Genomic DNA, 13,658 nt, shown 5'->3' with positions numbered 1-13,658 from the left:
AGAGGTTGAGGGACTTGTCTGACGTCATACAGGGAGTGAGTGGCAATGGTCCTTCCTGCCTGATGAGGCTAGGAAGGCTTCTTGGAAGGAGGATAGGGTTTGAACTGGGGCTGAAAGGTCTGGAAGATTTTTAATAGGCAGAGAGAGAAGGAAGTGATTTCAAGATTTAGAAAAGACCAAAGGCGCAAAGGCACCAAAGCCTGAGATGTATTTGGGGGTAGAGCAGAAATAGGAGTGCGTTTAATCCCTGAGACAGGGATTTGGGGGCAAGAAAGGAGGGTGCTCCGAAAAACCCCATGTGTTCTTAGGTTCATGAAAGTGGAACCCAAGCATATGAGAATTGGAAGGGACCTCAAAGGCCTTCTAGCCCATTCAAGACCTGCAAACATTCTTACCAGAGGAAGAGGGTTATCAGGATTAGGGAGGACTACACAGAATTGTATACTGATTACTGTGAGTCTTTTGGGTTTGTCTTTTTTTTGGGGGGGGGGAGCAAGGAAGAGGGGGAAAGATAATGTGTAAAATAAAGGATGTCCCTCTAATATTCGTTATTACCCTGAGTGCTTACTGGGACCCTCATCATAGACGAGAAATGAGATACACAAGCTAAGATTTCCCAGAGGAAATTATGAGTGGGGGTAAAAACAAGCCAGAGCTACGATTTGCCTTTCCTCTGAGAATATCTTCCTTCTGCTCTGTATGTCATGCATGTACAGAATTGTCTGCATGTTCTAACCCCTCCAAAGTTCCTGATGCACAGGGATCATGATTTTGCTTCCTTTTGTACATCCAAGGCTTAACACACAGTAAGCCCTTAATAAATGCTTGTTGACTGACGTCCTCAACATGCTGTATGGGTCCTGAGCTTGGGATGCTGAGTTAATAGACTGCACTTGGAATTAGGAAAGGCACCAAGATACTTCATTTTTGGAAAGCAGACGCTGGCCTCTGAGCTGTTTAATCATTCCGGGGAGGGGGCGGGTAGGAGGCCTGAAAAGCCACTTCCAAAGTTTTGTAACCTTCCCCGTGGTACTAGGAGTCTTAAAAATGGATTGTCCTTGAGGATTACCTGCCGTCCCCACCCCCACCCCGCCTCCATCCCTGCCCCCCAATGTTTTCATTTAGTGCTTTTAGAAGACAGCCGTAAGCCTCCGGGTGCTAGAGGATTTGGGGAAACCCAAACCTTCAAGATTAAACGACCCTCAGGGTTTAAAAGGTTTTAATCTGTTGGAGTTCAGGTCCTGAGCCTGGGGATAATTGGATGCAGCCTCGGTCCCTGGGAAGCGGAACCAGTTGTGTGTGCGCCTGTGTTAAAAGAGGGGGATGGGGGGAAAGGGGTGTGTGTGAACAAACAGGAGTCAGTCGTGTTTGGCTGGGGGGCGGGGGTTGGTGGGAGCCAAAATCCTGCGGCCAGTCTGCCGTGAGCTGTGCGGTGACCCTGGGGGGCTGCGTGTCCCCCGGCAGGATCTTCTGGCTGCCTCCCACCTCCCCTCGGGCTAGCTCAGCACGTTCAGGCGCCCTATTGTTTTAGGCACCAGGCTGCCTTAAGAAGCAGCCCCGGGGGAGTTGCAGGATTCAGCTGCTGGAGCAGAGGGGCCCCCAGCCCGGCCCACCCCGGCTCAGAGGGAGGGCAGCCCAGCCCTGCCCAGCCCAGCCCATCACATCCCTGGCAGGGCGCAGCGCAGCTGGGGCCAGTCACATGCCCCGGGTCTCTCCTCCCGAAGGGGCCGCCCTCCAGCAGCTGCTGGCCCTTCGCTGGGTGTCGGACATGCGGCGCAGCTGGCCCGACGTGCCGGCCCTCCGGAGCTCCCGGGATGGCAGCCGACGGCTGGGCGATGGCCGCTCCGGGCTCAGCCAGGAGCTGCGGCCCGAGGCCGAGGCCGCGTGCCCGGTGGCCCGGCGCAGAAGCACGCCGGGCCGGAAGCGGTGGCAGGAGCTGCTGGCCTTGGCCTTGGCGGGCCAGGTGGGGGCCAGGGGCGTCTGGCTTGGGCCCCCGCTCAATCTCTTTGCCTATTCGCAGATTTCTTCTCTGGTCCGAAGAGCTGCCTTAACCCAGAATGACAACCACTGCAACTATGAAAAGACCCACAACTTCAAGGTAAGCAAGCTGACTTTGGGTGGGTTTTCTGGGGGCGAGAATTTGATAGCGGGGGAGTGGGGGAGAGTAGAGTGGGATGGGCAGGGAGGGAGCGGCGGATGGACTTTACAACTTGGTGCTTGCGAAGCTTCTTTCTGAAATGAGAGCCTTTTCACAGACCCCAGTCTGGTTCCAGTGGGTTCTACTCTTGCCTGTGGCACCTTGTGACCTTGGGCCAATCACCTCCCTCCGAGGTCTCCACCAGTGTGTGTGTGTGTGTGTGTGTGTGTGTGTGTGTGTTTGCGTGTTTGTGTTCGTGTTCCTTCTGATACCTCTGTTTTCTGTCATATAGGAAAGCTTCAGAATGCCATCTAAATGGTGTGTTTGAATCTTATGGAACTAGCATTTATATAGCTCTTTACTATGCCTTTGTTCTTCACATCTACCCTGTAAGATAGTTCCTATCATATTACCATTTTACAGATGAGGAAACTGAGAATGTGAGAGTTGATCAAGTGACTTGCCCGGGGTCACATAGCTAGTTAGTGTCTAAAGGCAGATTTGCATCTGGGTCATCCTGAGTCCAAGCCCAGTTCCCTACTGGCAGCTGGAGAGAGTTTATATTTTCCGGCTCGCTTAAACCTGGATCTCAGTTTTCTCATTTGTGGAATAAAGGGTTTGGCGACCTCCTCTACCAGCTCTTGACCTCTGTAGAAGATGAAACTCATGTGCTGAATGTTCTAGTGGATGAAGTCAGCCGTGGAGGTGGAGGGTACAAAGACCTGACTATGTGATCCTAGGCAAAGCACTAACTTGTCAGTGCTCTAGGAAACTCCCTGAGACTGTTTACAAGAGAGTCATCAATCTGCATTGGTGGAGGGAATCTCTACACTGGAAGTTCCCCATACCAAGCAGATCATAGGTCTGGATTTTTTAAAAAGGCCATTCATCTTTTTTATGCCAGTCTCTATTTTAAGGAAGGATCTGTCACATTTTAAGATCCTTATAGCAAACCTAGAGGGCTGTCCTTCCCCCAGAGGAGAGGAGATGGGGAATAGGGCTGGGACCTGGGAGATGGTCAGTTTAATTCCTAGTAAGGAACTTTTAGCCTGCATGTCAACAGCTTCTATTCAAGAGACACTCTGGGATACTGAGAAGTGATGTGACTTAAGGCTCACACAGACATTACAGGTCGGAGGCAGGATGGACAGACTGTCTCTGACCACTGCACCACACTGCCTCGTGTCCCCCAAAGAGGGAAAACTAGAAATGACTATTGCACGTGAAATGGAAATACTCACCTAATGTTCTGGGTTTGGCCACTAGTTGCCTCTGGTTGTGATGGGCATCATTTCTGTGACCTAGGCAACTGTCAGAACACGTGAATGGCCAGAAGTGCAGACTGTGTCTTGGTGCCCTGGAAGACCCTTAAAATCCTGTTCAGCTCAAAGAGAAACCCTGGGCAGCTAGCTGGTCAGATGGAGGGAACAGAGTGAAAATTTGGTGGGAGAAAACCCAGATTTTTCTCAATGTTTATTTAAAACCAGAGACTAGGGAAATCATTGTATGTATCATCACAATTCCAGACATGACATTTAGAGAAGCTATTTACCCTCTGAAAATCACAATCGGGTCCTTTTGCCCTCTCAGCTAATGGCAGTGGTTGCTAGTGAAGAATGTTTGGCTCTGCAGGTGAAGGACATGGGTTCAAATCCCAGCTCTCCTCCCCCTTACTGGTTGTGGGACTTTGTCTAATCTTGTTTGATCCTCACAACCACTTTAGGAAGAAGGTTCTATTATCCCCATTTTAAAGATGAGGAAACAGTTGCCCACAGAGATTAAGTGACATGCTGGAAATGACACAGTGCCAAAGACAGGTTTCAAGCCTAGCTCCTTCTTGGCCTCAGGTTCTCTGCTTTCCCAGGTCAGTTTCTCTTGGTCTCTGTTCCCTCAGAGATGAAGCCAATGAATTGGGCTTAATCTCTAAGTGTCCTTCCAATCTTAAATCTGAGGTTCTAGGATCCCTTGGGGGATGCTAAATGACACTATAGTGCGTAGGGCACCAGTCCTGGAGTCAGGAAGACATCTCCCTGAGTTCAAATCTGGCCTCAGACTTCTTAGCTGAGTGACCATGGGCAAGTCACTTAACCCTATTTGCCTCAGTTTCCTCATCTGTAAAATGAGCTGGAGAAGGGAATGGCAGACCGTTCTCGTATATCCACCTAGAAAACCCCAAATGGGATCACAGAGTCAGACGCTAATGAAATGGCGGAGCAACAGGGAGAATCTCTTCTAGAAAGGTTGGACTCACTCTAAAGAATGCTCATGCCAAGTTTCCGCATTTAACGTGTTGTGATTGGGAGGATGGATAAAAGGGAATTGTGAGAGCAGAGCAGAGAGCTAGGATTTAGAAGTTGGAAGAAATGGAGATAAGAAAAGGAAAGGAAGGGAGAACAGAGAATGGTTTGCCCTGTTTCTGAATCTTTCCTCATGCCTTGGGGTTGATAATACAAGTCACTGTCTGAATGACAAAACCCCTTGTCAGAAATGACAAGGGAAATTGTTTCATTCCATTGACCACAGATCATCCATGGGAGCCACGTGGGCCGGTGAAAGCCATGTGTGGGTTCTGTTGGTCCAGACCCGATGAATGGAGAGCGTGGACACCGCTGGCTACTGAGATACTGCTGTATCTCTAAAGGATAATTGAACAGTAGCATTAAGAATGGGGCAGCTACCTGGCACAGTAGATGGAGTGCTGGCCTGGAGTCAGAAAGACCTAAGTTCAAATCCAGCCTCAGACACTTCTTCGCTGGGTGACCCTGGATAAGTCACTTCGCCCTGTTTGCCTTAATTTCCTCATTTGTAAAATGAACTGGAAAAGGGAATGGCCAACCACTGCAGTATCTTTGCCAAGAAAACCCCAAAGAGGGTCACAGAGAGTTGGACTGAACAGTAGCGCTAAGAATCGTTTTCCATAGAACTTAGTTCTTCTGGGATCCTTATTTCTTCTCTTCCTTATAAGAGTCGGGTTGAATTCTTGGGTTAAAGAGCCTACTTGTATGATCATGGGCGAATAGCTTCATTTCTGCAGGATCTCAGTTCATTCTGTAGAATGAAAGGGTTGACTCCTTTCAGCTCTAAACCTAAGCTCTCTCCCCGTCCCCGTCTTCCCTCCATGTCTAGTTTTGTTCCTATTTAAACTCAGCCTTTTAAAGGAAAAGAAATGTTTTCTTGTGCACTTGACAAAACATACCATTTTAATGGGGGTCTCATGACTGGGAGCCTGGATCCTCTTTGACTCATGCATTCTTTTTTCTTTCCTCCTCAAAATTCCTCTGGCTCTCAAATGTACTTGGAAACATGCCCTCCCATTCTCCATGCCTACACAGAATAGCTACTGTGCTCTGGATCTTACTTTGCTTTTGTTTAACAAATCCACTCACTGCTGTGGGTGGATCCTTTTTGAAAACTAATCTTTTTAAAAATTTGAGGCTCTGGGAACCTTGATGAATTTTAAGGCTTTTAATTTTTTTTTAAGTGAGCTAGAGGGTTCCTGTACTACCCCCACCCCATAGAGGAATTGAAATATTTATTATGAGGAAATAAAGATAATTTTGAAAAATGGTCCTTTTAACTCTTGATTTGCTATCACTTCCATATGATAGCATCTTTTGAGAAGATTATTAGGAGTAAATTAAGACAGTTTGATTAAAAAAAAGTGACTAAAAGAGACAAACTGGAGTGTTTTCTTCTAGCCATCCCACAGTAGGTACAGGGGAGAGCTGATCCTGGCTCTATGGTGGTGTCTCAGGCCATTGTCCAAGAGAAGGCATATTTGTCATAGTCTATTCTGAGTAATTCCCATCTCCCCAGCCCCAGCCCCAATCAGCCCTCTGCTGCAAACCACAGACTAGCTTTAACTTGGAAACACTGCATATTTTTGGATAAACATTCCAAAAGGCACATCATACTATAAATAGAAGAGAGAATTTTCTTTAAGAAACCCCTGACCTGGAACAAAGATCAGAACACTCCTCAAAGGGGTCTCTGTCATCCCAAATCTTAAGTGGGTATTTTTAAAAAATGTATATATTTTAACCCTTGAAGGCTATATTCAGAGAGGCAGCCTTGATGGAGTGCTGGAGCTGGAGTCAAGATGACTCAAATTCAAACCTGGCCTCAGACACTTACTAGCTGTGTGTGACCCTGGGCAAGTCACTTCACCCTGTTTGCCTCAGTTTCCACATCTGTCAAATGAGCTGGAGAAGGAAATGGCAAACCACTCCAGTATCTTTGCCAAGAAAACCCCAAATGAGGTTACAGAGTTGGACACAAGTGAAAGACTGAACAGCAGCAACAACAAATTGTCTGACAGTTCTTCCTGACATCAAACCCAAAGAGGTCTCTGCAATTTCCCCCATTGCTTCTAGTTCTGTTTCTGGGACCCAGAAGAATAAGTCTAGTCCCCTCTTCCCCAGGACAGTCCTTTGGATGCTTGAGCACAGCTATCGGGCCCTTCCCGAGTCTTCTTTTCCAGGCTAAGCATGCCCTGTTCCTCACAAAGCATGGACTAGAGACCCTTCACAGAGAAGGTGGCCCTTCTCTGAACGCCCCTCAGCAAACCATCATTTAAAGAATTAAACACCCCATTCCAGATAAAGGCAGAATAAAGTGAGACTGTCAGCTCCTCGTTCCAACAAGCTGTAGAACTTCTTGATACAGCCCAAAGTGACCTTAGCTTTTGTTGTTTTGCTACCACTGCTGACTCATTGAGCTCGTGGTCCACTAAAACCTCCAGATCTTTTTCAGAATAACTGCTAACTAATCATGTTTCTCCCTCCATCTAGTATTTGTGAAGGTGATTTTTTGTACCCGCGGGCAAGACATATATTTATCCCTACTGCATTTCAACTTATGAGATTCAGCTCAGTGGTCCTAATTCTCATCTGTAAATGTAGTGAGCATTGATAAAAATGTTAAGGGACGCAGGGCCAGGAGCTGATGTCTGGGGCACTCCACTGGAGACCTCTTCCCATGCTGAACGCTGAGAAGTTAATAACCACTCTTTGAATCTGGCCAGCCAACCAGCTCTGAATTCATTTGATTGTTTTATCCTCTTATCTTGATGTTTCTATCTTCTCCACAAGAACAGGATCATATACTTGATTCAAAGCTTAGCTAAAATTTAAGCAAACTGTATCCTAGCATTCTCTCATCTACTACTGTAGTAATCCTATCTAGAAAGAAAATGAGGGTTAGCCTGGCATGACCCGTGCTTGATGAAGTCCTGCTGGCCTTTGGCAACTATGACTTCCCTTTCTAGACATTCACCAGCCATCTTGTTAATGATTGTTCTAGAAATTTCCCAGTAATCAAAGCCAAGTTTATTGGCTTATAATTTACAGGCTCTGTTATTTTCTCTTTTTGAGAAAGTCATGATCTGTTCCCGTTTCCAGTCTTGTGGCACATTTCCCATATCCTATTAGCCATTTTTGTTTTGTTATTTTCCAAAGGTCATTCTCCTTGGCAGAGAAAACAAACAAACAAAAAATTAAGAATTGAGCATCTTTGCCTTCTCTCTTTGGTTAATTATAACCATCCCATCCACCCTAAGCAAAAGTCCCATCCCTTCTATGATCTTCCTTTTTCTCCCAATCAAATTAAGAAGGCACTTTTGAGTTGGATTTAACTTCCTCCAGCAGTTTTGGTTCATCCTGACATTATTTTTACAGGACCCTGCCCTGCTCTTATACTCATCCTCGTTGGCTGGACTTGCCTCTGTCTTCCCCATATTTCTTTTCTAAGTTGGTTGATGAATTCCCTATGCATCCATATCAGCTTCTTCAGCAAGTCTCAAAGTTCTCTGAGATGTAAAGAATGGTAGAGCCTTTCATAGAGACAGCTAGGTTGGGAAGGTGAGCTACTTTGTAGGAGAACAGATGTCAAAGATAACTCATGGAACCAAAGAAACCTCCCATGGTAAGAGGCCTCACCTACCTGCAGCTACACCAGAAGCCTTCTGCTTCACTCCTGACACGGTCGGGCAGCCTTTGCTTCAACATCTCTGCTGAGGGAAAACCAAGAAGGTCCCAAGTCAACCCATTCCCTTCTGGGATAACTATCATTATTAGACAGTTTTCCCCTCCCTTGGGCCTAAGCCTACCTTTCTGCATTTTCCATATGTTGCCTGTTTTCTAGCTCTGCCTTTGGGGGTCAGACAGAATATATTGACCCCCTCTTCTAGATCCCACTTGAAGGGAGTGATCACGGCCACACTTAAAGAGAAGACCAAGTCTGTTCTAAGCCTGGCTTAACATTCCCAGGCCTCAGGGGCCTGACGTCCAGGTCCTTCATCATCCTGGGGCCCTTCCTCTGATAATCACCCAGTTATCATACCCCTTTTTAAAACGCCGTTCTCCAGACATATGATAGAACAGGGGCATGAGGTCCAGCCACGCTCTGCTGGACTATGGCTACCCTGTTTTTGGACACTGCTGCTCCAACAGCAGCCCATGGTCTCTTTGGCTTTCATAGCTGTCATGGCGTCCTAGTGACTGGCCTTGCCCTGGCCATTCACTAAATCCCAAAGATTTGTTTTGGATGAGTTATGGAAACATGCCACCCCCACCTTCTATGGATGAAGCTGATTCTTTGAACTCAAGTGTAGACCTTCAAGTTTATCTTATTCAACGTCATTTCCTTAGACTGAGCCCATCATCCCAGGACCTAACTCTCTTCTCCAACTGTTTACTTGTCATTCTCCAGTTTTGAGCCACCTGAAGGTACCATCTATGGCAGAGCAGGCTTCTTCAGCCTCGGAGTCACAAAAGAGTCGAGTTTAGACATTTAGCTGTGTGAGCCTGAGCAAGGCCCTTGACCTCTTAAACTCAGTTTCCTTATCTGCAAAGTGGGGATAATAATAGCACCTACCTCACCGGGTTATTGTGAGAATCAAATGAGATAATATATGTAAAGTGCTTTGTAAATCTTAAAGCACTATGCATCAGCTAATAATTATTATCATCATCCAAGTCGTTAATAAGAATGTTAAAGAGCATAGGCCAAGGGCAGATCCCCGGGGCACACAACTAGAGACCTCATTTCACATTCACTTCAACCCACTAACAACATTCTTTGTGGCCAGAAGCCAAGAATCTCTGACTCCTAACTGTGTCATCGTCTAGCCTATGTCCCTCCACCTGGTCCAAAATGAAAGCATGAGAGACTTGATCAACCATGTAGCTTTAGGCAAACTCTGTGTGCAGTGCTTCCATGATCCACCATTCTAGCAATACACTCCAAAAAAAGGAAATTAAGTTAGTCACTCTTCATGAGCATTACATCCTTTTCTAGCTATCAATAAGCTATTTGAATAGTACATTCTAAGGTATCCCTTTGCATTGTAGAGTTTGACCAGAAATCAAGCTGTCATTGGCCTGTGCTTTGCAGAATTTCCTTTTTATGCAAACTGAGACATTTGCTTGTCTCCAATCCATGTTAGTCACAAATGACTCCTGGCTTATTGCCAGTGTCTGTAGGTTATTGTATAGACATCGAAGCCAGGGCTCCTTTCTTGGACTTTACTTCCTGTGGGTTACTGGGCATCTCCATGGCCGTTCTCCCTCCTCTGTGGTAGCTGTTTTTCCCCATGGTGTCTAGCTTGGCAGCTGTACATAGGGCAATTTCTCCCTGCCCCTTCCTTTAAAGCCCTTTGATTAGATTCGCAAGATGGTAGACTTTTTTTTTTAATCAACCATGGTTAGGTATATTCTATCCCTGTCCAAGAGCCCATCCTTCCTGTATTTTAATCCATTATCTATAAATCCAAATCCCCAGATAGACATGGCAGTGCACACCTGTACTCCCAGCTTCCAAAGAGGCTGAGGCTGGTGGATTACTTCAATTTGGGAGTTGCATAAGCCAATTGAGCACAGCACTGACTAATATCACTATGGCCATTGCCCTGGGAATAGAGGAGTATCAGATTGCCTTAGGTGGAGTGAACTGGACCAAGCTGGTTATAGAGCAGGTCAAAGCTGCCATGTTCATCAGTTCTGGGACGGGGCCGTGTGTGGCTGTATTGCACTTCCAGCTTGGGCAAGATAGAGAGACTTTGTCCCAAAGAAAGAGAGAAAGGGAGAGGAAGACACAGAAAGAGAGAGAGACAAAGAAACATGCACATGCCCACGGGGAGAGCTCCAAATCCCATTAGCTGACACCATCTAGTTAACGAACTCCTGAAATCAACTTTCCTCTTGTGAAACCCTTGCCTTCTACAGGGACCAGCGAAGAGACACTACCTCTGCCCTGAAAGTGATTGATCTCTTTCCTAGGACTTTGTTATTCTCAGCAATGCTTTCCAGAGCTCCAGCAAGATCTGGTGAATCACCAGATGTGGAGGTCAGACGTCAATGTTAGGCAGATCTTAGAAGGTTCTCTGTCCCATCTTGGATTAGTGCCTTTGGAAAATAGCAGAACTCTTCATTATCAATATCAGTTTTGAACATTTTGAGGGGACAGTGATATGGCAGAGAAAGGATACCCAGAGCAGAAATTCACCCGCCCATCCCCTTGTCTTAATAGGCTACTCCAGAGGGTTTTCCTTTGGGAGTCACTCTGACGTGTGCTTCTACCATAGGACATGCTATTTAACACATGTGTGCATTACCACTCGGGTTTGGGGGGAGCTCTGCACACCCAAAGCCTTGATCCCACTTCTGGGCTAGCTCTGCTATAGCTCATAAACCTTTGGGAGGTAAAAGGGGCTGTGTGCAGCATTTCCGTTATTGATGGCACCTTCCATCCAGAGGTGCTCCCTAATGAAGGAAGGATTTGGAACAGGAGCAGGTCTGGAGGGAACTAATATCTTTTTAGGAGAGTCTCTATTTCCCTTCTGACAGAAAACAAGAGGACTGTCACTCCCTATGTGACCTCTACGGGTCTCAGTTTCCCCTCTTGTAAAATGAAGGGGTTGGATTACATGCCCCTTCCCTAAGGTCCCTCTAAGTCAGCTCTAGGTCTTGAATCCTGTGATTGGCCATGGCAGCCCGTTGCACTTTTGGCCAGCTCTTAGGGGGCAGCTAGGTGACGCAGTGGGTAGAAGTCAGGAAGATTCATTGTTCTGAGTTCAAATCCGGCCTCAGACACTTACTAGCTGTGTGACCCTGGACAAGTCACTTAACCTTGTTTGCCTCAGTTTCCTCATCTGTAAAATGAGCTGGAGAAGGAAAAGGCAAAATCCTCTCTGCGAAGAAAACCCCAAATGGGATCACAAAGAGTCAGACGTGACTGAAATGACTGAACCCCAACAACATGGTTAGGAAGCTTTCCTTCACAGCAAGTCTACACGCGCTGCTTCCTGACTCCTGCTTCTAGTTCTCACATCTGGCCTCACTGGAAGTTTGCAGGTAGCGCCTGACCCGCTGCTCTGGGCAGGGCACCACTTACTGGCCTGTAAACATGCTCAGGACAGCTACAAGTACCCTGGTATAGGTAGTTCTGTGGCCTCCAAGGACGGGGTTGTCCCCTTCCTGCTGAACACTTGCACACCAGGTCCCCTGCAACTGTTTGTACCAAGATACACTCCGATACCATCTGCATACCCTACACACACGCACACACACACACACGTGCACACGCACGCACGCACACACACAGCAACTGTCTTTGGATCCAGGGAGACCTTTTATAAGAGAAATGACTCACAACACTTTGCACACAGCAGGTGCTTAATAAATGTTTACTGACTTGAATGGTATAAAATAGTCTCTTTTCCTGTTTTTTGGACTATAAGGAATAGATTGAACAAATATCACAAATCCCAGACTCCAACCTTAGGTAGATAGCTGGTCTTTATATGGCACTTCATGTATATTGTTATATTTTTCAGTCTAGACTTGATTTTCATTGGGCATAGGAAATTCCCAGGACAGAAATTCCCTCCAATGATACATAATGGCACCCCATCTATAATTTATATTCTTACAGTGTTGCTGGGGAACACCGAGAGATTAAAGTAGGGTCACATAGCTAATGTGTCAGAAGCAGAATTGAATCCAAACCTTCAAGAATTTTAGACCAGTCTTCTACTGAATCTGCCATCTCTGTTCATGTATATAGTGATGATAATAATAATGTATAATCAATCGTTGTCTGGCACTTTAAAGTAGATTGTAAGTTCTTTGAAGGCAAAGACCATCTTTTGCCTTTTTATGCCTGGTGCTTAGCACAATTCCTGGTACATAGTAGGTGCTTAATGAATACTTATGGACTGACAAAACCATTCTCATATAGTTGAGGCTCACAGGTGAGAAAATGAAGTTTAGAGAGTTTGTGACCTTACTATGGCCACACAGCTTGTTAGTGCCAGAGGTGCAATTGAAAGCCCAGGGGTCTCGTGACCCCAAGGCCAGCGTACTCTGCACTACCCTACACTGTGTCTTTTTTGTTTATATTGGTGGGATTTTTTGGGTTTAGTTTTGGCCCAGATTTGTGATTTGATAAACATAGGCAAACTCCCAAACTCAATCTACTGGTTACAAACCAGTGGCCAGAGACACTAAGAAGTTAAGTGATTTGCCTACAGTCCTGTACCTCAGAGGCAGGCTTGAACTCACATCTTCCAGTCCCTTTAATCAGTTGAATCTAAGAGCTCTAGCCCCCAGCCAGTGCTGCTCAGTAGCTATGGCTCTTTTCCCTGCTGCTGTTGAATACACTTTTGGTGATATTGATACTGGTTTATCCAGAGGTCGGGGTTCGAGAGAGGGTGTTGATGGAGGTTGTTTTTACAGAACCACAGGTTCTGGAAGGTGAGTACATACACTTCTTTCCAAATTCAGCAAATTTGAAGCAAATTCATCCTGGTGATTTGGGACTGGCCAAATTGGGTCCCACTCACTTGGCTCCTGTGAATGCTTTGAGAAGCTTTCCAGACCAGTCAATTCTTGTTGTTTTTGAGTAGGCTGTCATTTTTGTGCTCTTTGTCTAAGGTATCTTATCTCCCACCACATCATCTTATCTCTCTGGCGTGGTCTAAGAATTCCAGGCAGACCACGACCACAGGCTCCCCATGATATTTGGGCAATTCAGGCTGTGATAGTCTTGGACCAACATTCTTCCTGTCTGAATATTTTCTTCCTGTCTGGGGTATTTTTGTTACAGCTCTTGAGTTCGCAAAACGTTCTTTCTCCAAAAACATGTTCAAGAGAAAAAAAAATCAATAAACCTCAGAGCGTGGAAAAAGTCGGTCGGTTGGGTTTTGAGATGGGTCGTGGTTGGTGAGAAGACAGGGCACTCTGAACCTTCCCCTCCCCCTTCCCCAATTAGGAGAAAGACTTCTGGCTTTGCATATAAAACATTGTCTCTGTGGCCCTACAGAAATCAGAGACTCGGTGGAGCTATGTGAAATGGGGGCAATATTTAAGCTCTGGGGAATGGGTATAGTGAACTAAAACCCAAAGCTCAAAGTCAGGTTCGTGTTTGACATTTGCCCCTCCTTCTGTTCTCTTGCTGCCTGGTTTTTATAGGAGGACGTGTGTGTGTGTGTGTGTGTGTGTGTGTGTGTGTGTGTGTGTGTGTG

The 13,658-nt window shown here is 46.2% G+C and overlaps 1 protein-coding gene across 2 annotated transcripts in view; it reads left to right on the top strand.

The window, feature by feature from the left end:
- LOC114050588 (beta-chimaerin) overlaps positions 1–13,658 on the top strand; it is a 291,310-nt gene that overhangs the window by 258,019 nt on the left and 19,633 nt on the right. Inside the window, exons 1-2 of one of the 2 annotated variants that reach the window (XM_027872403.1) lie at positions 281–453; positions 2,021–2,098. In XM_027872403.1, coding sequence (XP_027728204.1) covers positions 313–453; positions 2,021–2,098 — 219 coding nt within the window. In that variant the 5' untranslated portion in view covers positions 281–312. Of the gene's footprint in view, positions 1–280; positions 454–2,020; positions 2,099–13,658 lie in introns of those variants that run through there. The other variant, XM_027872402.1, reaches the window with a different exon arrangement.

This window comes from Vombatus ursinus, unplaced genomic scaffold (assembly GCF_900497805.2).
Source record: "Vombatus ursinus unplaced genomic scaffold, bare-nosed wombat genome assembly UNPS02014799.1, whole genome shotgun sequence".
In the NCBI taxonomy this organism is placed as follows: Eukaryota; Metazoa; Chordata; class Mammalia; order Diprotodontia; family Vombatidae; genus Vombatus; species Vombatus ursinus.
This window is presented reverse-complemented; position numbering and strand designations above follow the sequence as displayed.